Genomic DNA, 25,465 nt, shown 5'->3' with positions numbered 1-25,465 from the left:
ATGTGCCACTAAGCTCCATTTTTAACTAACAAACTAGGGTGTGTAACTTCTGTTACTGATCTTTAAAGAATTCAGGTCTTCTGAGTCAGATATAATGAAATTGGCATCTGGGTGTTTTAGGAACAATTGGAAACTTCCAGAAGGGAAATGATTGGCCTTCAGGAGAGAGACAGACAGTTACAGTGCAAGAACAAGAATTTGCATCAGCTTCTGAAAAATGAGAAAGATGAGGTGAGTCGTCAGTTTCTGTACATAAAGCTTAAGTGAATTTTGGATTTTGTTCTTAGAACCATAATAGTCACTTACTTAAAAAAATAAAGGGACCTAAAAAGAAAAAGAGAATATCATTCTTCCTATATTAAATTGGTATGGTCTACAACATCCCAGTGTATATAACATTGTATCATATTTAACCTAGCAGTCAAAAGTTCTCTCTACAGTAGTCTCTCTCTGTCTCCCTGAGATCCAGGTGGCTTATTAAGCCATACCTGATAATAAGCAGTGTCCTGTGCCATCTACCCTGACCTCTTTTCGATCACCTTTTATCAGACAGAGTGATACTTTAAATAGAGATTTTTCTTATTTACCATAGCTAAGATACGGAACCAACCAAGATGTCCCTCAGTAGATGAATAGATCAAGAAAATGTGGTACGTGTGTGTGTGTGTATGTGTGCGTGTGTGTGTGTGTACACACATACATACACAATGGAATTCTGTGCCTCCCTCAGAAAGAATGACATTGCCCCATTTGTTAAGAAATGGAAAGACTTGGAGAAAATTATATTAAAGTGAAGTAAGCCAGGCCCAAAGAAACATAAATACCATAGTACCATAGTTTCCCTTATTTGCAATAACTAGTATATATCTGGGACAAGCAGAAAAGGTCAGATAAGATCATGTTAAGCAAAATGAACCCCAAGATAAGGACACAAGTGTTTTTTTTTTCTTGCTATTGTTTCTAACATATTTATATAAAAAATACAGATCTTTTATCTCTGTTTTACTGTATTTAGTATCTGACATGTCTCTTCTTTCACTATGTTCAATATTGAATTGCTCATCTAGTTAGCCACTTACTTGGTTAAATAGACAACAAGTGCAATTCATATAAAACAAAAACAAAAGCCTTGTTACCAAGATGAGATTAATTTCAGTTTTTGTGCTTAGTTGTTACTTGAAAAAATTCTAATTTAGTGGTGACTAAGAATCATGACTCCTTTTGACACAATTCTGATTTCTTCTTTAGTGGTTACTTGTACCAAATTAATGTATTTGAAAGTATTACTCTGTAATATAGCTAGAAGAAACTATAGTTTTGAAGCTCTCCCTATAATCCCTGTTTATGCAATAGGTATAAAAACACATTATTTTCTGTATTTTATATATATTATAATGTATATTGATAATATACATAGTATAGGTATATAATATATATAAGTTGTGAATATATAATGTATATTAGCTATGCTATAATATATATTATATATTATATGTATTATACATAATAATAATAATATATATTAGCTATGAAGACTTAGATAATTTCAAGATCCTTGGAATTATTTGGTTAGCTCCTTTTATCATACTTGATTACTTAGTAGTATGTGTAAAAAATGACCAGGTGAATACTGTTTGCTTCAGATGATGATGTTCTAATCATTTTAATACTTCCAGCAGGTTTTTTGGTATCTGAATTACCATAGTGAAAGGTAGGTTGCACATATGTAAAAGATAGCTTACAAAGTTAGTACTTCTGGGAATTTCAGAATTAAAAAGCATTTTTGTTGATTTAGTTAGTGATGTTTAAAAAATGGTTTCAGGGGTGGGGGGAGGATGGGAAAGGGAAACAAAGGAGGAGGCTACAATGCTTGATAAGAAATGTACTCATTATCTTGCCCATGTAATTGTAACCCCTCTGTACAGTATTTTCACAATAAAAAAAAATAAAATATAAAAATAAAAAATGGTTTCAGTGGTTATAAGAAAAAAGAATTAGCCTAGAATTTAAAAACTATTAAATGGGAAGAAGAGTGAGTTTTGTCTTGTGAATTTGTGAATTTTAATTGGGTTTATTATTATTTGATAGAAAATTTTTTTTTCAGGTACAAAAATTACAAAATATCATCGCAAGTCGAGCTACTCAATATAATCATGACATGAAGAGAAAAGAACGTGAATATAATAAACTAAAGGAACGCCTGCATCAGCTTGTTATGAACAAGAAAGATAAAAAAATAGGTAAGCAACTGGCTAAGATACAGGTCAGCAGAAAGTGTGGAAGGTTTGGCTTTATGCAGTGATTTTAGGTGGCATACGTCCATATAACTGGGACGTTAGACAACTGATTAGTGAACAGTAACTCATTTTGGTTTGCTTCCTTTGTTGCTTGTGTTTGCTTAATATGATAGGTTAGGATTGAGGAAAATTTAAGCCAGAGAAAGCTCTGATTTTTCATAGCAAAGGACTGAAAATATGCATCAACATGTGTCTTAAATACCAAAAGAACTATTGTAGAGTTAACGTCATAAAACTGTTCCCCAGACTAAGTCATTCATATCACTTGCATTTGTGTGTTGTATGGGTCTTGCTATGTAGTCCAGGCTGGCCTTCAGACTTAAAACCCTTATTCTTTATTTAGCCTTTCAACTGCTGGGGATACAGGCATATACCACCACACTCAGCTTTGAATAGCTTAAAGTAAATTGATCTGCCTTTTCACAGCAACTGTACAGAAAGATGCATCATAAAAATTATACTTTTTCTAGGCTCCTCCAACCCAGTACTGGGGATTGGACTCTTAGGGCCTTATGCTTACTTTATTTGAACTTATAGTTTGTTGTTTGGCTCCTGCTTTGCCAGAGCTGACCTAAGACCTGTGACATCCACCTTTCGAATAGCTGCAACCACAGGTATACTCAGCTATACCTGGCTTGTTTTTGAGATCAGTCTCACTAACATTTTGCCTGTACTAAGCAGCTGAGATTATAGGTGAGTGTCACCATGCCCAGCTGCAATGTTCTTTTCAAAACTTTTTATATACCATTCAAGTATAGCTACTTAAACAGTAGCAAAGCTGTACAATGTAGTTTTGCTGCCCTAGTATAATTTAGGGAATACAAAGTCTATATGGTTCATTTACCGGAGAGTACATTGCACGTGGATTATAGGCAGCTTTCTAAACTCCTCTTTACAGTGATACTCCTAACCCATCGTTCCTAAACTGAAGTTGGATGTGTATGAATTACTAGGTTGTCACATGGTTGGCTTGCCTGCTTTTTGTAAGCAGTTTAGTACTGACTACATCATTGACATTTTGTGCAACAGCCTATTGAAGTTATCTGAACATTTAAAAAAAATAGTGAAAAGTAGATTTGAACATGTTGGATGCTTGTAATCTTAGCTACTCTGGAAGCAGAGATTAGTAGGTAGAAGATTAGGGTGGCTCAAGGCCAGTCTGGACCAAAAGTTAGTGAGAATTCATCTCAAACAACAAGCTGAACGTGGTAGCCATATTGGTAATACCAGTTATAGAGAAGGCTGCAGAGATAGAAGAATTATAGTCCAAAGCCAGCTCCAGTCAAAATGATAGACTTTACCTGAAAAATAAAAAGGGCTGTGGGTGTGGCTTAAGTAGTAGAGTGCCTGCCTAGCAAGCATGAAGCCCTGAGTTCAAATCAAGTACTACCAAAAAACAAAATTCAACAAAATATGTATATATAAATATGCATATAGTGAAGGAAAATGAAAGTATAATAATAGTTAATAGAAGACTTTAGCTATTTTAAGTTAGTAAAAAATTTATTTTTGGTGCTTAGTGGGGCTTGCACTCAGAGCCTAGATGCCATCCTTTACTTCCTTTGCTTAAGGCTGATGCTTTACCACTTGAGCTACAGTACCACTTCTGGCTTTTTGCTGGTTAAATTGCCAATAAGAATCTTATAGACTTTCCTGCTGGGGCTCACTTTGAACCTTGATCCTCAAAGCTCAGCCTACTGGGTAGGATTAAAGGCATGAACCACCAACATCCAGGCTCAAAATTTTATTCAGGGTGGAGAATCATTAATTTTTAAGGTCAATTAACCATATGTCCATTCATGAAGGAACAAAATTAAGGAAGATAAAATACTGATCACATAAAATGTAACATCTAGTTAGAGAAGTTTTATTAGAGATTTCACTCTGGAACAGAGAACCCTTATATTCAGAGGTCAGTTTTCTATTCCAAACTCATTTGGAAGTAACATTTTCAATAATAATTTTATCTGCTACAATTTCACAATTACTCTTATTTCCTTCATTTTTTATCTTAAAATGACTTATTTTTTATGTTCTTTATTGTGAAAATGCTGTACAGGGGTTACAGTTACATGAGGAAGGCAATGAATACATTTCTTATCAAGCATTGTTGCCTCTTCCTTTGTTTTTCCCCTACCATCCCTGCCCTCCCACCTCCACAACTACACTCCCCCCCCTTATTTCTTTCTTATGCCAATGTGCCCATATCCACCTGTGGACCACAAGGGCCCTAACTCCTTTGAAGAAGATGCTATCAGTGGAGTTTGGCAGACAAATATTTTTTATTTTGTGGAGTATGTACATGTTGCTATTGGATCTACAACCTCAGCCATTGCAAGAAAAAAATTACTCATTGATAATATGTAAACATATGGATGTGCTATGTTCTAATAAAATATTATTTACAAAAATTAGGCAAGTAACCTTTAGGCTATACGTGTGTATTCCTCATAGTGATACTAGTAATGGTAAGGTAACATTATAGTACTCACTTCACTGCCAGATACATTCATCTCTGTGGTGTTATGTGGTTTAACTGTGTTTTTTTAGTCTTCCTTTTTTTTTCATATACTGCTGTTCTTCCCACTCATGTCAAGGAAGAAACAGACTCAGCAGTTAAATAATTTGACATTAGGTTTTTTGGGCCCAAATTCTAATCTCTGCACCAGGTTGATTTATACCCTTAAAGTACTCACTTCAACTGTAGAGTTTTAAATACGTTTATAGTAAGATTGGTTTTGTTTTCACATGTGTAGCCATGGACGTTTTAAATTATGTGGGAAGAGCTGATGGAAAAAGAGGCTCCTGGAGGACTGGTAAAACAGAAGCCAGGAATGAAGATGAAATGTATAAAATCCTCCTGAATGATTATGAGTATCGTCAGAAGCAAATCCTAATGGAAAATGCTGACCTTAAAAAGGTTCTTCAGCAAATGAAAAAGGAAATGATTTCACTTCTTTCTCCTCAAAAGAAGAAACCTAGAGAAAGAGCAGAGGATAGCACAGGAAATGTAAGTGGCCTTTTCTCTCTAATATAGTCTTCAGATTATTAATTAGAACAGGTCACACATAGATAGATCCTTCCAGTCACTGTAACACCACAAAATGTTCCTGTATGTTTCCAAACATGCCTTGGGAAGCAATGGAGATAATCTTCCAGGGAATTAGTCCACACAAAGTGCTGTGATGAGCACTATGAGCATTTTCTCATTTCATAGTAGTTCTCACAGTATGTGAGGACTATCCCAAGGATTGCAATACACCAAATGTTAACACAATTTAGGGATTAGATACTGAGGAATCTGAAGTACAATAGCAGGTAGCCCAATGTAGCATGCCAGAAATAAGATTTGAATCCCACTCTGTCTCCAAAGCACAGGTCTGCCACTGGGCCAAATAGCCTTTTGGTTGTTTTAAACAGTAGAAATACTTTTCAAAGATGAAATGTTTAACCTTGGAAGCCAGGTTCAGTCCACAGATTGATTGTGGATCATTGTGTTTCAATTCCTGGAAGGAAAATACTGAAAAGATCTTAAAATGTTTTACCTCAGGAAGCTCTTGTGGAAGAGCAGACTTGTAGAATGATGATTATTCTGTATTAAGATCTGTGATAGGATTGTTCATATATGAAACAGGAAGTATCAGGGCAATCCAGGAAGACATTACAGAGAAGGTAACATTTGAACTGGTTCCTTACACAAGCTAGATGTTTTCAAGAGCAAAAATAAAGGAAAACCTATAATCCTAGCTATTCAGAAAGCTAAGACCTAAGGATCTTGGTTCGAAGTCAGCCTAAGAACAGTCTGTGAGACTTGTTTATCTCTTAACCACAAAAGCCAGAAGTAGAGCTGTACTTAAATAGTAGAGTAGAAACCTTGAGTGAAAAGCTGAGAGACAGCACTCAGGCAGAGTTCAAGACCCAGTACCAGCAAAAATTTAAAAACTAAATGGAAGGAAAAGCATTTGAAGCAGGAGCGTAACATATTGAGGGATTTGGAGAGATTCTTTTTTTTTTTTTTTGGGGTCCGGTTGTGGGGCCTGAACTCTGGGCCTGGGCACTGTCCCTCAGCTCTTCAGCTCAAGGCTAGCGCTCTACCACTTGAGACACAGCGCCACTTCTGGCTTTTTTCTTTTTGCTTATGTGGTGCTGAGGAATCGAACCTAGGGCCTCGAGTATGAAAGGCAAGCGCTCTACCGCTGAGCCACCTTTTCAGCCCATATTGAGGGATTTGGAAAATGTCATTTGTGGAAAATTTTTTTTTACTTAATTGCTTACATATGAGTTTAAATTTTAGGTTCCAGTAAGTTTATATTAGTGACTAAAATCTGAAAAAAAAATGCTGTTGGTGGAGAAACAACCTGTATAAACCTATGAAATCATATAAAGCCCATGTACTTCTTACATTTTTTTCTTCTTTAAAGACAGCTTTATATTATATTTTTTTTGGGGGGGGTTCCGGTCGTGGGGCCTGAACTCTGGGCCTGGGCGCTGTCCCTCAGCTCTTCAGCTCAAGGCTAGTTCTCTACCACTTGAGCCACAGCGCCACTTCCGGCTTTTTTCTTTTTTCTTATGTGGTGCTGAGGAATCGAACCCAGGGCCTCAGGCATGCAAGCAAGCGCTCTACCACTGAGCCATCTTTCCAGCCCGATAGCTTTATATTATTACTGAAATATAATAACCCTTCTTATCCACCAAGACCCCCATGCATGCCTGAAACTTATTTTTCTTTTTAAACCTTAAATTTTTTATATGTATTATACACATAGGAATGCTACATTTATAGGTTAAATTTGATAATAGGTTAATAACAATAAAAATTAAATAGTTGTAACAGTTATAGTAAACATTCCTGTGACTATGGGCCCTCCTCAGACTAGCTAAGTGAACTGCACAGAACTTTCAGAGCCCAGGGATACTATATTGCTCTAGTCTCTGTCATGAGGCCAGCTTGGCCTCTCTAGTCAGTTCTAATCAGCTGCTGACCCTCACTAATTCCTCTTTACAATTAGCAATCAGCATTACTTGTAAGATCCTTTATGGACCTTCAATACTAGTCTCAGTTGGCAGATGAGTATTAAAATCAGTGAGACCTCAGTTCATCCCTGAGGCCTCCCTCAGTTTCTCAACCAGTTAATAATATTCTGTGTAATTCTTTATCATTCTAATGTTTAATTTAGGGGAAATAATTTCAAGCATATTTCCTGTTGCTAAAAGATCCATTTTCCTGGCTCTCTACTCTTAAAGTAATTCACTATTTCTTTTAAAGACAGATTTTGTTGCATTATAGCCAGAGGAATAGGTGTATCTTTGGAATGAATAGATACTATCCAGATTTCACTTATTTATGGGGCTTGTTTACTTAGCTGTAGGAAAAAAAAACAGTTAAATGGACTTTTATGTTTTCATGTCGTGGTTGTAGCAGCAATTTGAACAGATTTGTAATCCAGGTTGTGCATATCTAGTTTTATTTCTAAAATGCTCCGAAATCTGAAGCTTTGAGGGCCAGCATAATGGTACACACGATCACATATGACGTCACAGTCAAGAAAAGGTGCAGCAAAAGTGTGTAAAATTACCTTCAGACCATTTGTATATATTTGTATATTCAAATAATTGCAAAATCAAAAAATAATCTGAAATCCCAACCAGTTCTGATGTTAAGCATATTGGATAGCAAATGTTCAGTTTGTATTTAGAGTGGCTTTCATGTGTATGGAAGGGAAGATGTGGCTCCTTAGAGGGGTTACTATAGGTAGCTCCAGGACCCAGAGCCACAGTAAGCCACATCCTGACCCTTTCCAACCTGCTTGGCTAGGGTCTTGACCTACATTAGCCTACTGTTGGCCTGCCTCAGACTGTGATACAGTCTTTCAGATGCAGTCACCCCTCATCCCTGTATGTTAATAACAAATTGGGACTATTTTATGTAAATGCAAATTGCTACTAGTGGAATTTCACTTGGGGTTGTTCAGAAGTGGAAACAGAGAAGGACAAAACTACAAGGGTAAAAAAAAACCATCCAGGGGCTGGGAAAGTGGCTCAGTGGTAGAGCGCTTGCCTTGCATGCCTGAGGCCCTGGGTTCGATTCCTCAGCACCACATAAGCAAAAAGAAAAAAGCCGGAAGTGGCGTCAAGTGGTAGAGCACTAGCCTTGAGCTGAAGAGCTGAGGGACAGCGCCAAGGCCCAGAGTTCAAGCCCCACAACCGGACCCCCCCCAAAAAAAAAAAACCATCCAGAGAGGACTGTGGTAGGTTTTGTAATGTAATCTAATTGATTTTATAAATCACCACCACCAGTACTGTCTAAAGAAATTCATAAAAGGCAAAACTTCCCCTTCCCAGACATTGGTGGCTGATGCCTGTAATCCTAGCTATTTGGGAGACTGAGACCAGCTTGAGTAAGAAACTCCATGAGAGTCTTACTTTCAGTTAACCACAGAAAACCTGAAGTGGACCTGTGGCTCAAAAGTGGTAGAGTGCTAGCCTTGAGCAAAAGAGCTCAGAGTTTAAGCCACAGGACTGGCCAAACAACATCATCATCAAAAAAGCAAAAACGAAAACCTTCCCTTTAAATCCCATTGAAACTGGGATATATAGAAGTATGTGAGGTTTTTGTTGTTGTTGTTGTTTTTTTATTCAGAGAATTTCTCATTACTTTCTAATGTTTCCTTGTGCCCTTCCACATCCACCAGTTGTATGGACATAAAGCAATACTGCAGTCCTTTTTTGAGACATTCAGCCTTCTGGGTTTGCTGTTACCTGCCTTATTTCCATTTGGGGCATTCTTTTGTTTTCAGGACAAAACCCATTTATGTACAAAATTCTTTATATCCAAATAGCTTTTGTAAATATCTTTTTTAAAAGTCTTATCTATTTGCTTTCTTGTCATCTAGTCACACATATCTCCAAATATGAAGCAGACTTTGTTGACTTTGGATTTTTTTAAAAAGGGAACCTTTGGTTTTGCTTGGGTCTAAGGGTTATAGAATGTTACATTCTAACTAGGGCTTCCTGAGAAGTAACACAATTTCCAAAAGACTTTGAACAGGAAGACTGTCTTAATACAAATAAGAAGTAGAAGAGGGAGAACTTAAGGGAAGAGCCTCAAATCTTTAGTTTAACCCTGTAGTTGAAGTTTAGGTTACAAAAGACAAGTTGATAGGTAATTAATCTGGTCTTTATACATAGAGGAAGAGGAATAAATTTGTACTATGTTGTAAGTTTTATTTCAACCCAGTATGAAAGAATAAAAGTTGGGGGCTGGGAAGGTAGAGCGCTTGCCTTGCATGCATGAGGCCCTGGGTTCGATTCCTCAGCACCACATAATCAAAAAGAAAAAAGCCGGAAGTGGCGCTGTGGCTCAAGTGGTAGAGCGCTGGCCTTGAGCTGAAGGGCTGAGGGATAGAGCCCAGGCCCAGAGTTCAGGCCCCATGACCGGACCCCCCCCCAAAAAAAAAGTAAAAAGGGTGGTCCTCCCATACCAATAAGGAATCACTGGGCTGGGAAGATGGCTCAGTGGTAGAGCGCTTGCCTTGCATGCATGAGGCCCTGGGTTCAATTCCTCAGCACCACATAAGCAAAAAGAAAAAAGCCAAGAGTAGAGAGCCAGGAAAATGGATCTTTTAGCAACAGGAAATATGCTTGAAATTATTTCCCCTAAATTAAACATTAGAATGATAAAGAATTACACAGAATATTATTAACTGGTTGAGAAACTGAGGGAGGCCTCAGGGATGAACTGAGGTCTCACTGATTTTAATACTCATCTGCCAACTGAGACTAGTATTGAAGGTCCATAAAGGATCTTACAAGTAATGCTGATTGCTAATTGTAAAGAGGAATTAGTGAGGGTCAGCAGCTGATTAGAACTGACTAGAGAGGCCAAGCTGGCCTCATGACAGAGACTAGAGCAATATAGTATCCCTGGGCTCTGTGGCTCAGTGGTAGAGCGCTTGCCTTGCATGCATGAGGCCCTGGGTTCAATTCCTCAGCACCACATAAGCAAAAAGAAAAAAGCCGGAAATGGCACTGTGGCTCAAGTGGTAGAGCGCTAGCCTTGAGCTGAAGAGCTGAGGTACAGCGCCCAGGCCCAGAGTTCAGGCCCCACGACTGGACCAAAAAAAAAAAAAAAAAAACAATAAGGAATCACTGCTCAGAGGAAAAGCAGTCACCTTCTCAGGTCTTCTGGCTTGACTCACCCAAATGTCACAGATTGAGGTCATCATATCTGAGGGCCAGAAAGTTCTGGTTTAGCCAGAGAAAGAATGTTAAGGTCATCTAGAGGAGCCCTAAGTAGGAGCTATCTCTGATATATTAATGCAGAGTAGAATGAAACCAGATCAAAAGTATACACTCCAGCGGGACAGTGGGCAGACTCAAAAGGAGCACTGTACTAGAGGTCCCAGAACTTCAGAATTTTGGGGATCTGTCTGTTTGGAGAGTGGGGCCAGTCTGGAAAAGCTGGGTAACGTGTCACTAATACTCGTACTAGGTTATGTGTTATCAGCTGCTCCCACGTGTTGGGTGGTGGAAGTTTTTGGCCTTGGATGGTCAGGCTGAGGCTGTTATTTTTTTATGGGCTCCAGGGACTGTGGATCAGCAAGACTGCTCTGTATCACATTATTCCATTAACATCAACATTGCAGGAAGTGATTTTGTTACTAACATTCAAGCCCTGGTTTCTCATCAGGTTTCCTAACTCTTTGTCTAATTCTATGGCATTGTGATATTTGCTTTTCAATATTGTTTTCTTTTGTTCTTTTATCTTATGTTGATCCTCTGTAATATCATTTATCAATAAAAGTTACTACTTGTTATGATTCCATAGGTTAATACCATATAAGGAAAAATTATTTCTTCTTGTGTACAAATGTGAGGAAAGCCTAGGATTAGAGATTTTTCTTCTGACTACAAGTCTCAGTTCTGTCTCTTAGCTGTATAACACTTTATCTACCTTAAGCCCATTTTCCCACATTGTAGCACATTGTGAAGCATGTAGCACAGCATTAAGTAGGTAATGAGGGTCTCTTGCTCATTATGGCTCCACGACTTATCTGTCACTAACTAGATTAGAATTGAATTTGAAAAGATCTAAATTGAGGAGCTTCCATCACCTGTTAATTCCATCTTCTTAGGATGTTTATGGTAAGCACAGAGTCATATATGTAAAGATGCAGCACCAATGCCTGGTGTCCACAGCTGTAAACTTAGCTGCTCAGGTTGTTGAAATCTGAGGACCATGGTTAAAAGCCAGCCTGGGAAGAAAAGTCCATAGAACTTTTTTTTTTTTTTTGGTCCAGTCGTGGGGCCTGAACTCTGGGCCTGGGCGCTGTCCCTCAGCTCTTCAGCTCAAGGCTAGCGCTCTACCACTTGAGCCACAGCGCCACTTCCGGCTTTTTTCTTTTTGCTTATGTGGTGCTGAGGAATTGAACCCAGGGCCTCAGGCATGCAAGGCAAGCGCTCTACCACTGAGCCACCTTCCCAGCCCCTCCATAGAACTTTTATCTCCAGTTAACCATCAAAACCCTGGAAGTGAAGCACTGTCTCTAGAGGTAGAATGCCAGCCTGAGTGACTCAGTGCACTCAGGCTCTGAGTTCAATCAAGCCTAATACTATTATGTACACACCCTCTCCCTTTCTCTCCACTCTCCCCCCTATAGCTCAGAACAGAAACCATTTTTTAAGTACTCTGTCTCTAATAATCAATCTGATGAGCCTGCCTGAGTAGAGCCATTTTAATACTCAAGTTTTCCTTTTGTAGGTTATCTCTGATATTGAAGAAGATGCTGGAGAACTCAGCCGAGAGAGTGTATGGGACCTTTCCTGTGAAACGGTGAGAGAACAGCTCACAAACAGCATCAGAAAACAGTGGAGAATTTTGAAAAGTCATGTAGAAAAACTTGATAACCAAGGTAATGGGGCTTCCCTATATGTGAAGCGAGGTGCTTGTAGTGATAGTGAGCTATTGACCTCCAGTCACTCAGAAAAAACATTTTATGAACCCAGGCCTGACATTTATAGTTCACTTTGATGGACTTGAATATAAGACTCTGCCTTCTTGTTGCTGTAAAACTTGAACTTCAGTGAGAAAACTCACTTTGCTCCCAAATGCTGGGTCAGTCTGGGAAAGCTGGGTAATGTGTCACTAATACTAGGTTATGTGCTGTCAACTGCTCCTACGTGTTGAAATAAAGAGAGCTGAATCTGTTTCAGTAAAAAAAAAAAAATTATAATAATGGGGTTTAAACTCAAGACCTATGTTTGCTTGTCCAGTGCTCTACCACTTTTGCTTTGTTTTGCTTTTGATATTTTTTGGATAGGGTCTTTTATTTTTACGAAGGATCAGTCTCCTACTTATTCTTTCCACATAGCTGGGAATGCAAGCATGAACCACCATGCTTGGCTTATTTGTTGAGAATGGGGAATCACTTTTTTTTTTGGCCTGAGGTCACCCCAAATTGCTGTTCTCCCAATCTCTGCCCTCTGAGTAGCTGGAATTACTAGCATGAGCCACCTGCTTCTGACTTTTTTAGTAAATTTTGAAAATCAAGAAATGCCCATTAGTATAAAGATGTATTATTTTTGTTCAGTAAAGTTTTCATGCTTTAAAATCTGGAAAATTAAGATTTATGCTTTCTAAAAAAGTCTATTTTAAGAAAACTTAAGTTAAATGATCAAAATGATGAACTTAAATGTTATTGCCTTAAATAAAAAAAGAGCAGTCAGCAAAATTATTGCAGTTCTGGTATGACTATATGAAACTTTACTCATCTCAGTCATGACTATTAGTAAGCAAGTTGTTGAATTTAACTGTGAGAGCAAGATCTGTAGTAGCACTGTTGATGTTTGAAACAATATCAACAAAAACCATAGATTATGAATTTGTTATATTTATCAAGATTCTTATATGGGCAATCAAGTTGTCTATATTTAATCGGGACACAGTCATGAATAAATATGAATTACAAATTAAATTCTGACACTTGAAATAAAAAGAACTCCAAGACCAATATTGTCCTGAAGTTTATGAATTTATAGTTGTCATGAACTTAAATTACTTTGCTCCTTATAATTTTCAGTTTTAAAATAATGTAAATTTAATTCTCTTATTATAAAAATGTAAAAGGCCAAAGGAAATAACCTTGAAATTACAGAAAAAGTTCTGAGAGCCTTGATTTTGAAGTATATTTTCAAAGTACCCATAAACTACTAATGGTGACTGTAAGCTTGTCAGCAGCTGACTAGGTTTTGTGTTAGTTTCAAAGGTACATGTGGAAGGTTTTAATAATGAAGATGTGATCTCACGACAAGACCATGAACAAGAAACTGAGAAACTGGAGTTAGAAATTCAGCACTGTAAAGAAATGATTAAAACACAGCAGCAGCTTTTACAGGTAAATGTTATTTTACATGTGTGCTGGTTTTTAAGGGCTTAAACTCAGATGTTTGAACTCTAAATGGTGTCCCTGAGCTTTTTGGCCTAAGGCTACCACAGCTCCCCTTCCAACTTTTTGGCCATTAATTGGAAATCAGAGTCTCAAGGACTTTCCTGCTATTGCTGGCTTCTTACTATGATCTCCAAGTCTCAGCCTCCTGAGTAGCTAAGATTGTAGGCATGAGCCTCTGACACCTAGCTTGGATTACCTTTTGAAGCTTTTCTGTCTTCTGAAATACCCCAGAACTTTGCTGTATCTTACTGGATTTACCGGATTATCTGTTCTTTTAGCTCTTAAGTTCTATAGAGCTTTTCCAATCTAAGCTAAGTTATCTACTAACCAGGTCATATCTTTCCTTATGTGTTCTTGTTTGTCTAGTTGGGATTGGTAACATTTGGGAAGAGAGAAATTGAAAAGTTTGACTTTCTGACTCTTTTTTGACCTGTCATCCTGGCTTCATTTCAGCTTGTTGGTCTCTAGGCACTTACTATGTTTTCCAATTTAATAGCAGCAGCTCACTACTGCATGTGATGATGACACCACTTCTCTGCTGCAAGACTGTTACCTGTTAGAAGAAAAAGAGCGCCTCAAAGAAGAATGGTCACTTTTTAAAGAGCAAAAAAAGAATTTTGAGAGAGAAAGACGGAGCTTTACAGAAGCTGCTATTCGCCTGGGATTGGAGGTACTAGAAACAACTGCTTTTAAAACCAAAGGTAGATGGGCTGGGAAGGTGGCTCAGTGGTAGAGCGCTTGCCTTGCATGCATGAGGCCCTGGGTTCGATTCCTCAGCACCACATAAGCAAAAAGAAAAAAGCCAGAAGTGGTGCTGTGGCTCAAGTGGTAGAGCGCTAGCCTTGAGCTGAAGAGCTGAGGAACAGCACCCAGGCCCAGAGTTCAGGCCCCACCACCGGACCCAAAAAAACCCCCAAAAAACCAGCGCTAGCCTTGAGCTGAAGAGCTGAGGAACAGCACCCAGGCCCAGAGTTCAGGCCCCACCACCGGACCCAAAAAAACCCCCAAAAAACCCGAGGTAGAGGCAGAGCTCACCTGGATGTATCTGTTTCTTTGCTGTCCAGTTCTCTAAACCATTGATTGTACTATTGATGACTTACTTAAGTAACCTGAAACTGCAGAGAGGCCAAGCAAGAGTGCTATTGTACTTGCAAGTTTAAAAAAAAATCATTTATCCCATTCCAGGTTGATTTCCTAAGTGTTCAGTTTCAGAATCCGTCACATATTCACTGTCAATAGATATGGTTTTAGTACAGTACAGTATACTTAGGAGCACATTTTGTTGTTGTTGTTGTTTTGGTCGTGGGGCTTAAACTCTGGGCCTGGGCACTGTCCCTCAGCTCTTCAGCTCAAGGTGAGTGCTCTACCACTTGAGCCACAGCGCCACTTCCAATTTTCTGGTGGTTTATTGGAGGTAAGAGTCTGACAGACTTTGCTGCTCAAGCTAGCTTTGAACCATGATCCTCATATCTCAGGCTTCTGAGTAGCTAGGATTACAAGTGTGAGCCACCTGCTCCCAGCTTGTTGTTTTTAAAGTACAGTAAAATCTAAATCCCTACCTGGATTTCTATTCCCTCATCTAGTAACATACACATTAACAATGCAGTTTGTTACACATACACACTTCTACTGTTTTGCATTATTCCTTTTGTGCCAGTCTTGAAGCTTGAACTCAGAGCCTGGGCTGTCCCTGGGGTTTTTTGTTTTGTTTTGTTTTTAGTTTTTTCTCCAGGTTAGTGTTGTACCAGTTGAACCACAGCTCCACGTGGGTCTATTTGGTGATTGATTGGAGATAAGAATCTCATGGGCTTTCCTGTCCAGGCTGGCTTCAAACTATAGTCTTCCTATTCCAGCCTCCTGAGTAGCTAGCATTACAGGCATGAGCCACCAGTGCCCAGCCTGTTTGCATCTTTTGGCAATGTGTTTTCCTCATTGTTATCCTTTGCTAAATGAAACCTGGTAATGTTTAAAGATGCTGGGTGCCCGTGGCTCACTCTTTAATCCTAGCTACTCAGGAGACTGAGGTCTGAGGATCATGGTTCAAAGCCAGCCCGGGCATGTAAGTCCATCAAAGTCTTACCTCCAGTAAATCACCAGAAAATTAGAAGTGGCGCTGTGCCTCGAGTGGTAGAGTGCTAGCCTTGAGCTGAAGAGCTGAGGGACAGTGCCCAGGCCCAGAGTTCAAGCCCTGCTGACAAAAAGAAAAAGAAAGAAAGAAAGAAACTGGGCCATACAGAGAAAGCTATTATTACCAATAGCAAAGTTTCTAATGGTAGAGTTTTTGGTCCCTCCTCCCCTGGGGAGTTCTGTTTGAACGTTAATGTATAATTTTTTAGCATTTTTCTCAATACTATTTCTTTGCTCTGAAAGATACATTTAGTATAAATAAGCCCTCCCACCTGTACTATTTGTACATCCAAATCTTATTTTTTCATAATATTGCTAACTTATTTACAGTCAGTTGTGGGTATGCTTCCAGTTCATGCTTGTGCACCTTTCCCACTCTTTGCTACTTTATTTCGCCATTTTGTTTGTGGTTTTTCATTGTCAAGTGTTGTAGCATATATATTCCCTCCTATTATGTAATCTAGATGTAAATTGCCTTGTCTAAAGATGAGACTTAAAAACTTGAAAACTGATAACATGATTATGCAAATATTGTTCATTCTAAAAACAAATGATACATTTTGACATGCATAGGTAAATACTCTGCACTAAGGAGTTCTATCACTCTGGTGCGTTCTTGGACAGCCTCTAGCTTCTGGCTGAATTCCTAAGTCAGACAGCCACTGTGGTTCTTTAAGCTCCAGCTATTCTTTCTGGGATTCCTCTTGAATTTGTTATGTTGATACCTATATAAGTAACTTTTTCATAACTAATTCATATAGAATAAGCATTCTGAAATTTAGATTATCAACATATTTTTGTTTGATTTGGCTAAGTGTAGAATTGAGATTTCCAGCCTTTTCTCAAAATTTGTAACGAGTTATTCTGTTTCTTCTAGTGTTACTGAAGAGAGGCTAAATTATAATGTAACATCGTGGACAACCTTGTGTTTTGTGTGCGTTCCTCACCAGCCCTCTACCCCCCCCCCAGCCTGTGTAATTACTTTAAAAGTTCAGATTTATCAGGATATATCTTGATGATTCATCTGGAAGATGCTGTGTTCCTGAGTTTAGGGAAATTTTCTTTATTTTTCCCTTCTTTGACTGCTCTATGTTCTGGAACTTATGTTGACAGCCTGTAGTCTGCCTACAATTATCTATAGAATGACGTCATGTTCTGAATTCTAGATATTTTGTCACTTCTATCTTGTGGATCACCACCTGATCTACAGACTCAATTCATTTCAGCCACTAAGGTTTTATTTCAGGTCTTATCTTTTAAGTTTTCTAATGGAAATGTTTGTATTTTCTATTGTATAACATTTTTTTTATGTTACTTCACTGACAATTTGGAAAAGTGTCTTCCATGTCTGAATGAATCTCTTTTCTGTGGTCAGTGTATTCATTTTCTTTTTTGCCACTAGTTTTCTTAAACAACCTGTGCGGCTATGTTCTCCTGTTCCTGAGTCCATATCCCACACTTCCCCAATTGTCTGGCACCGTGTCCTGCCTGAGTCCATCTGCCTGTGCTCCTTGATTGGGAACAGTGGGGCAGAGGATGGAAGGATGAGAGACCTGGGGCGAGAGGGTGTTTGGTTTAGGATTCATCAGCAGTGTGCATAAGGGGTAGGTTTGACATGATCTGCCAATGCCCTCTTGTGGTCTAGTGGAGGCCAGTACCAGAGAAATGCTTGATGAAGCCAGAACTTTTCTTTTTAAACGATCTGTATATGATGTTGAGTATTTTTCTGTTGTTTACAATAGTATGCTCACAATGTGTGTACTATCTATTCAAAGTTCTGCTAATACACTATTTGAGTTCTTCATTTATTTTCATTCAGAATTAATGTGAAAATTGTGATTACTGGTATATTGAGATGGTTGAACTTTTACTTTTAAACATACTCTTAAGTAAAATGTTTCTTAGTTTTTTCCAGGTCAGTTTATTTAACATAAGAAATGGGTGTGGATACTGCAGACAGCTTGAGAAGTTGCAGTTATAAGCAGTTTTTTGGAGGTTGAAATGCTGATCACATGTTTCTGTTGTTGTTGTGTTTTTATGGTAGAGAAAGGCATTTGAAGAAGAACGAGCCAGTTGGCTAAAGCAGCAGTTCTTAACTATGACTACCTTTGACCAGCAGAGCTCAGAAAGTGTAAAACTTTTCAGTGCCTTCTCAGGAAGTGAGTACTTTATAAACTCTGTAATGCAAACGTATGTATTTAAATAAAAGTTAATGGAAAACTTCAAATAGCTCTTTAATTGGAACTAAAATTAAAAAATTATATTACCTAATTTTGTGGGGTGCTGGGATCAAACCTATGACCTTGCCCAAGGTCTGATGAGCTATACCCCCAACCCTGAAATCAGCTTTACTTTTTTTTTTTTTTTTACTGGAGTCAAAACTGGTCAACAATAGAACCAGAAGTATCAAAAGTAACCTTTTACTTTGGTGTCTTGACAGCACAGAGACTTTTGAATAATCAAGGCCAAATGCTTGTTAGAAGCAGATACTCTACTGCTTAGCCAACTTTCATCTTTTTTTGAGACAGGGTCTCCCTTTTTGCCTGAGCACAACCCTGGAACACTGCAATCCTACTGTGTTGTTTCCTGCTGTGGTTGGGATGACAAGGATGTGAAATAGGGTCTTCTTGTTCTTTGACAGTGCTCATGTCTACCACTTGAGCTGCCTTCAGCCTAGCTTTTTGCTAATTAATCAAAGATGGAATCTGACAGACTTGTTTGTTCAGGCTGGCTTCAAACTGCAATCCTCCAAGGGCTTCAGCCTTCTGAGTAGCTAGTTATGAACTTTTGACCATACTTGTCTTAAACTTCTGTTATTCTCTACCTCTGGACTAGGGAGGATTGAGCCACCACTCCCAGCTTTTAAAAAGTAGCTCAGCAGCCAAGTACCAGACTGGCAAGCATAAGCCTTGAGTTCAAACCACGCCTTGAGTACCACCAAAAGAAAAAAGAAAGAAAGAAAGAAAAACTGTTACAAGATATGCATAAGAGATGGCAAAATAATGTGTTCTCATATCTCACTCAGAATTTCAAATGAGTCATCTAAGTTAGCTGTCTCATTGTACTTATTACTCCATCATTTGTGTTACCTTTTTTCCTTTTTTTTTTGGCAAAGGTTCTGATCCAGACAATCTTACAGTGCCCTCAAGGCCACGGCAAAAGAAACCTCACAGTATGTCGAATGGGTCTCCAGTTTGCACATCTAAGCTGACTCAGTCTCTTCCTGCTTCACCTTGTACTTCAGACTTCTGTCAGACTGCACGTTCCTGTACATCTGAACATAGGTATTTATTGATTGGTGATGTTTTTACATATTTCTAAAAATTGTTGGTATTGCATTCCCATGGAGAAGTTGATATATCTGCAGTATTAGCAACAATAAAGGCTCTAGAGAAGAATTTAATACATTGATACATTCTGTAATTACTTTCTGGATGGCTTGTATATGTAGGTATATGTCCTACATAGTATATATAGTATACATATATATATACATAGTATATACATAGTATACATATACATAGTATATGTAGGATGTCCAGTATATGCTGGTGCTGGGAATATGGTAGTGAGCATGGTAGACCTTTTGCTTGTTCTTGGAGCTATCAAGCTTGTATTTCATATTTTAAAAATACAATGTAAAAAGTTCTGGGAGACAGAGATGGGAGGATCATCCCTCTACCTGAAGCAAAAGTAAAAGTAATCAGGACTGAGGATGTGGTTCAAATGGTAAAGCCCTTTAGAGCCCTTTAGTACTTACGCCGCTAATACATACACACATACGTACATATATGTTTTAAAATAAAATATATAATTTTAGCCATATAATTTAAGATTGTTTTATTTTCAACACCAAATTCTAAGTACTGTATTTAATGGAAGAAAACTATTTTGACAGTTTCTGTATGGAGGACCTATTTCAAGGTTTCTTCTGGTTTGTGTGTTCCACTGGTATAGTGAAGCCTGGTGATCCATGCCCCAGGGCACTGTGGTAGAAACAGTGGCCTCAAATTGATGCCATTTGACTTTTTCTCATTGAATCATTTTCTAAGATTAAGAACACTACTTCAGATACTATCACAGAGCAATCAAGAGTGTTCCTAGTTGAGATAGCAAAACAAAACAAATCAAAGGGAATAAGTTGGCAAGTGTTCTCCTCCCTTCCTTCTTTTTCTCTTCGCCTTCTCCCATTCTCCTCTGCTCTTCCGTCTTTCTCTCCCTTTTTTTCTTTTTTCGGTGCTTTGTGAATGCCTTGCAAGCCAAGTATGCTGCTGCTACAGAGCTACACTCACAGCCCAGGCCGTCGTCCTAGTTAAAGTACAAGACAATGGCCTAAAGGCCCTATCTTTCGGCATCTTAGAAAGCAAGAGTGTAGAAATCTAGCTTTTTAAGGTAGAAGGACAAGACTCTATAATTTCTATGGCTGATTTTGAAAATGGATTTAGGACTTCAGGGCTTACAGCGTGGTCCTAGAGGATCATGGTGGTAGGCACATATAGTGAGCAAGAGCTAAAGACATGAGTATTCTGTGGCAAAGAGGTTGTAGGAGTCGGTCATTATTGGAACTGAAATGAGAGATGGCCAGAAATGCTTAGAGTGGGATGCTTTGAAAGTTAGGCCCGTAGATTAACTTTTGCTTAAATATGAGTAAAAATTTATTTAATTTTATAATCTGAAAATCATGTCAATATTCTTTATATGAAATATTCCTGAAACTACATAATTTGTTTAGTTAGGACTATGTATATAAAGATAAAAATTCTCACCATTCCTAACGCTTATGGCATAATTGTATCAGTTGATTTAAAATTTTTACTTTTTTGCATTTCTTTTTAGTAATAAAGTACTTTACCTAAGTATTCTTTGAAGGCAGTGCTATGTATTTAATACATATTTAAAACAACAACAACAAATAGGACTTGCACAGTATTTGGTCTTTTAACATTCATTGACAGCAAAAATATTTGAAAACACAAAAGTACTGCTAAATGTTCATTTCTTGTGTTCTAAATGCTGCTGTAAATGAGTGATGTATGGTTTTGGAGGCTAAAGGACTCTTCTGCTTCTGAGAATGTACACAGAGTGTACTATTTGTGGCCATTTCTACGCCTCAGGAACTTTACCTGAAAGCTCTACTTCCAGTTCTACACAGTATCGCTTATACCAGTCACTGATGTAACCAGCGTTAGCACCAATCTCACTTGAGCTGGCACTCAGGACTGAACTAATTATAAACCATTTTCTAAGTATTAGTTTTCTTTAGGATTGTTTCAATTTATTTATTTTTTTATTTTTTTGGTCATGGGGCCTGAACTCTGGGTCTGGGCACTGTCCCTCAAGTCTTCAGCTCAAGGCTAGCGCTCTACCACTTGAACCGCAGCACCACTTCCGGCTTTTTCTGTTTTTGTGGTGCTGAGGAATCGAACCTAGGGCCTCATGCATGCAAGGCAAGCACTCTACCACTGAGCTACCTTCCCAGCCCCTTATTGTTTCAATTTTTAGAATTAAAACCATCTTAAAAGATTGTTAGACATGAAGTCAAGTTAGTCAACAGTCATAAGAAAGATAATTGTTTTTGTTGAAAACTACGTAAAATAATACTTTGATAAAAATCTACTAGTCATTGGCTTAGCTTCATTGACTTTTAAAGTAATTATTAACCAGATTTATTTGGTTGAACGTTGGTTATGTGAGTTTTATTCAGATAAAAGGGAAGGGTACCTTTATTTAGGGAGGGTTACAGTTCTGGGGATTAAATATGTGACCCTGTAAATGGTAAGCAAGTGCTCTTCCACTTAAGCCCTTCCCTCAAGCACTTTTGCTTTTGATTTTTAGATAGTATCTCCATAACTGCCCAGCAGGCCTCAGACCTTGATCCTCTAGCCTCTGCCTCTTGAGTAGTGGGCGTTACATACGTACCCCCAAACCCTCAGCCTCTTGAACCATTTTTGTGAGCACTCATTAAATATCTGGAGATAGGGTGGAAAGATGAGTGTATGAAGGCATAAACAAATAAGAAAGAAGCCATAAAGAGATTAGAAAAATAGTTCCAGAAAGATGGAAGCATAGAGCAGAGCTTCAAAAACCTCATATTGTCTGTCTACCTTAAAATTCTTTTGGACAGCATGGTTCCAAATAGACTAGAGGAATAAAATAAATAGATGGGTAAATACATAAGTAGAGGTAGAGATACAAGTCATATATTAGGGGTTGGGGATGTAGCTCAGTGGAAGAGCACTCTTCAGGCAAGTACAATGCCCTAAGTTTGGTCCTCAGGTCTATTTCCTCCCCCCCAAAAATATATATATATATATAATATAATCATATAATAGGCAGTTTCGAAACACCTCTTCTCCTTCATGTTCTTCTCTTTTACTTAGCACAAGCAGTCTAATGTATAAAAGAAGGTGAGTTAGTTATTAAGATCTTCCTTTCTTTTCCCAACAGTTCAATCAATGTACTGAATATAACTCCTGAGGAAACTAAACCAAATCAGGTCGGGAGAGAATGTACCAATCAGAAATGGAGTATGGCCTCAAGACCTGGGTCACGGGAAGGTTGTTACAGTGGCTACTCCTTGACCTATACAAGTTCTCATGTGGAAAAAGATGACCTACCTTAGACAGACGTGTGTGCTGGAATTGTTTCCATTAAGATGTGCATCAGATTTCACATCTAAGTTGAAACAGGGTGTGTCATAAAGCCAGTCATCTCTAATACTTTAAGATGTCTGAATTGTTTGTTTGGAATTCCCTGTCTTTCCCCAAAGAGCTGAAATTCTAAATCTATTGAAAAGGATATAAAAGCTTTGGATATGTATTTTTAGTAACAGAAGTGTCTGGTTCTGTGAATAAAGGAATGTATGGACTTTTGGATGGAGACAAAAGCACTAGAATGAGATTTCTAGGGATTTCAAAGAGCACTTTTAGGAGACTGATTATTATTGTATATGTTTAATTTCTGTCCCAAATACAGTTGGCATTGGAAATTTAGCCTTTACTTGAATGTATACTGTAGATTTTTAACAAAGCAAGTTCTATATTTATTATGTTTAGTGTGATTTTGGAATTACCTCTTTCATATGTTTTAAATAAAGTGAATTTATGTATGTTTTGTACATAGATATACACAATTATGTTAAGAGGCTTTAAGACAAAATATTCACACAACCAGAAGTATAGTATTTCATGCCAATAAAATTAGTGATAGTCTATTTACGAAATCATCAGGACTAATCCCACATTACGTTAAGATTCTTTTAATCATCTGGCAATAAGTATTCAAAGCTCTACCATGAAGCTAAGTTCTTTAGATAGTCATTGTTACTAACATTACATTTTGGAGATTTTTACAGCATTAGATTTTTATTTTATATATGTTGGATATTATCATTTGTAAGAGGAGTAGTGTTTCTGGAGTAATGGGGGCAAGACAACAAAAGTACCTTTTAATAGCAATGTAAGAACATTGCTTTAAGATGTTTGGATGCTAGAAGATTAAGATGTGTGCATGGTAATATTTTCCTTACCAGATGAGTACAGTTACATCTGTACCAGCTAGGGCTTTATATCATTGCCAATACTTTTCTAGTAATTTTTCAATGAGATATTTATCACTAATGGTAAAGAAGTATGACAATGTACAAGCATTCAGTTTTATAAGCCAGATGTGATATACTCTGGATAGTTGTTTCATTTTCAGAATAATCTGAGACTCTTTTGTCTGTATTGTTTCTGACTGCATGTTTCTTCATGAAAAGTATGTTACTATTGATAGAGTGCTAATAAATGTAGGCCTAGGCTCTTCTGGATTTTTCACCCAAATGCTTTAAGTGCCTAACAGCTGCGTGCTTCTTTCATAGACGCTTACACAGACAAGTCTTTGCTAGGTGTTGTATACACTTCTGTTTGTGGCTGTTTCATTTAAATCCGTCATGCTGCCAAGAAAAAGAAAGCATACTTGTGTCATCTGTTCACTTCTGTGTGACTCAAGTTGATCAGCTAGGGTTGAAAAGATACCACAAAGTGCGTCCCATGTGACATTCCTGAGTCCAGTCTAGCATGGGCCACGTTTACAGTTTCCTAGAGCTAACATTTGGACATTAGTTCCGCTGGTGCATGCTCACTTCTTTGCTCTTTAAAATACTACAAAATTTCAGAAATCTACCATATTCCAGAGGAAGAAATCTAGATACGGTTTTATTATTTTGCTGTTCAGCAATAATGTCAAAGAAAGGCAATCAGTAGTCATTGATGTATGCGTCACAGTCCCCTTCCTGGGAGATACTTTCCAGGATGTACTTTCTACAAGTAAACATTCTGATTTTTTAAAATAGAAATCCCTATATTCCAGGAGGACAATGCAGCATCTAATTTTTCCAGCCTTGTGTTTCTATTTTAAAGTGAGTTGGTTTTTCATATTGGGAAGAAAAATTTCTTGAGATTTACTTTGAAATTAAGATGTGAAAAACAGTATATAAGCCCAGATTGATTGCACTTTGGTTATTTATTTGCATTAGATCTGCTAGAAATTGTCTATTTTTACCTAAGTCACCTTTGTTGACCATTCTAATTCTAAAGTGGTCTCCAGCACCTAAACTTCCAGGCATTGGACGGTTTCCATGTTGAAAACCCACTGAATCCAAACACAAAATGCCCAAGATTTGTTTCTCTTCCTTTTGTAGATGTTTGCAGTGCACAGATAATACAGCTGTGCTACATCTAGCCATGATTAGATAATGATGCCAGAGTGTACTTCGCCTAGAAGCCCCCTTTTGTAATCATACTTCCATGCTTATCCATATGCAAATTGGAAATTTTTTCAAAGCATAAAAGAGGCAGTGAAATTCTGAGATTTTCCTACTCTTAAATATTTGCAAACTTATGATGATTGGAAACTTGATGAAAAAATCATTTAATACCTGGGTATTTTAAGTGATTAAGTTCACTGGATATTCCAGATAAATGATTCACCTTGTGGTATAATGGAAAGACTATTGTTATTTAGAAAGAATTCTGTATTTTCACTTTTAGTTGATCAGGATTGATCACAGGCCTGTGATCATAAAATAGATTCCATGATTTCTGAGTAGGAGAACACTCTGAAGTCATCTTGATCTCCACTGGGGAACCATTTGAAGGCTCCTGGCACAGCAGGGCAGGCTTTGTAGTAGGTGTGCCTGGAGTCTGAGTTAATGGATCCTCCCTCTGTAATGGCCCTTTGTAAAAACAAAAAAACTTCAAAATTTGTATGTATATCCTAATGTAAATGATGTTCATATTTCCAGATTGATTTAAAAGAAGTATGGATCATGGAACTCTAGTAAACATACCTTTCCCTGTGTCTGTGTTTACTTTTTTCAATCTTTTGATGAACATTTACAGAGTATTTGCTATAGATTGGAGTTGGTCACTTCTTTCCAATCGATGAAGTAAAGAAGACAAGCATATCCTTTGGCACTGAGAATGCAGAGTTGATGGGAAGACTACCCAAACAAAGCTAGATGACTCAGTTTGCTCATAAAGCGTGGGTGGATGGTTCTGTTCCAGTCACATAGCTAATTCATAACGGTAATGGTGCTAGGCTTTTTTTCAC

General features: G+C 37.9%; 1 protein-coding gene across 3 annotated transcripts in view; it reads left to right on the top strand.

Moving 5' to 3' along the window:
* Ssx2ip (synovial sarcoma, X breakpoint 2 interacting protein) overlaps nt 1-25,210 on the top strand; it is a 30,982-nt gene extending 5,772 nt beyond the window's left edge. For 2 of the 3 annotated variants that reach the window (XM_013018336.1, XM_013018334.1), the window contains exons 4-12: nt 121-231; nt 2,105-2,240; nt 5,054-5,307; nt 12,058-12,208; nt 13,554-13,690; nt 14,241-14,414; nt 17,916-18,030; nt 18,987-19,155; nt 22,319-25,210. In XM_013018336.1, the coding sequence (XP_012873790.1) occupies nt 121-231; nt 2,105-2,240; nt 5,054-5,307; nt 12,058-12,208; nt 13,554-13,690; nt 14,241-14,414; nt 17,916-18,030; nt 18,987-19,155; nt 22,319-22,493 (1,422 nt within the window). In that variant the 3' untranslated portion in view covers nt 22,494-25,210. The remainder of the gene's footprint in view (nt 1-120; nt 232-2,104; nt 2,241-5,053; nt 5,308-12,057; nt 12,209-13,553; nt 13,691-14,240; nt 14,415-17,915; nt 18,031-18,986; nt 19,156-22,318) is intronic. The other variant, XM_013018335.1, reaches the window with a different exon arrangement.
* Nucleotides 25,211-25,465: the final 255 nt, after the last annotated feature.

The sequence above is a fragment of the Dipodomys ordii genome, unplaced genomic scaffold (genome assembly GCF_000151885.1).
Source record: "Dipodomys ordii isolate 6190 unplaced genomic scaffold, Dord_2.0 Scaffold39, whole genome shotgun sequence".
NCBI lineage: Eukaryota > Metazoa > Chordata > Mammalia > Rodentia > Heteromyidae > Dipodomys > Dipodomys ordii.
This window is presented reverse-complemented; position numbering and strand designations above follow the sequence as displayed.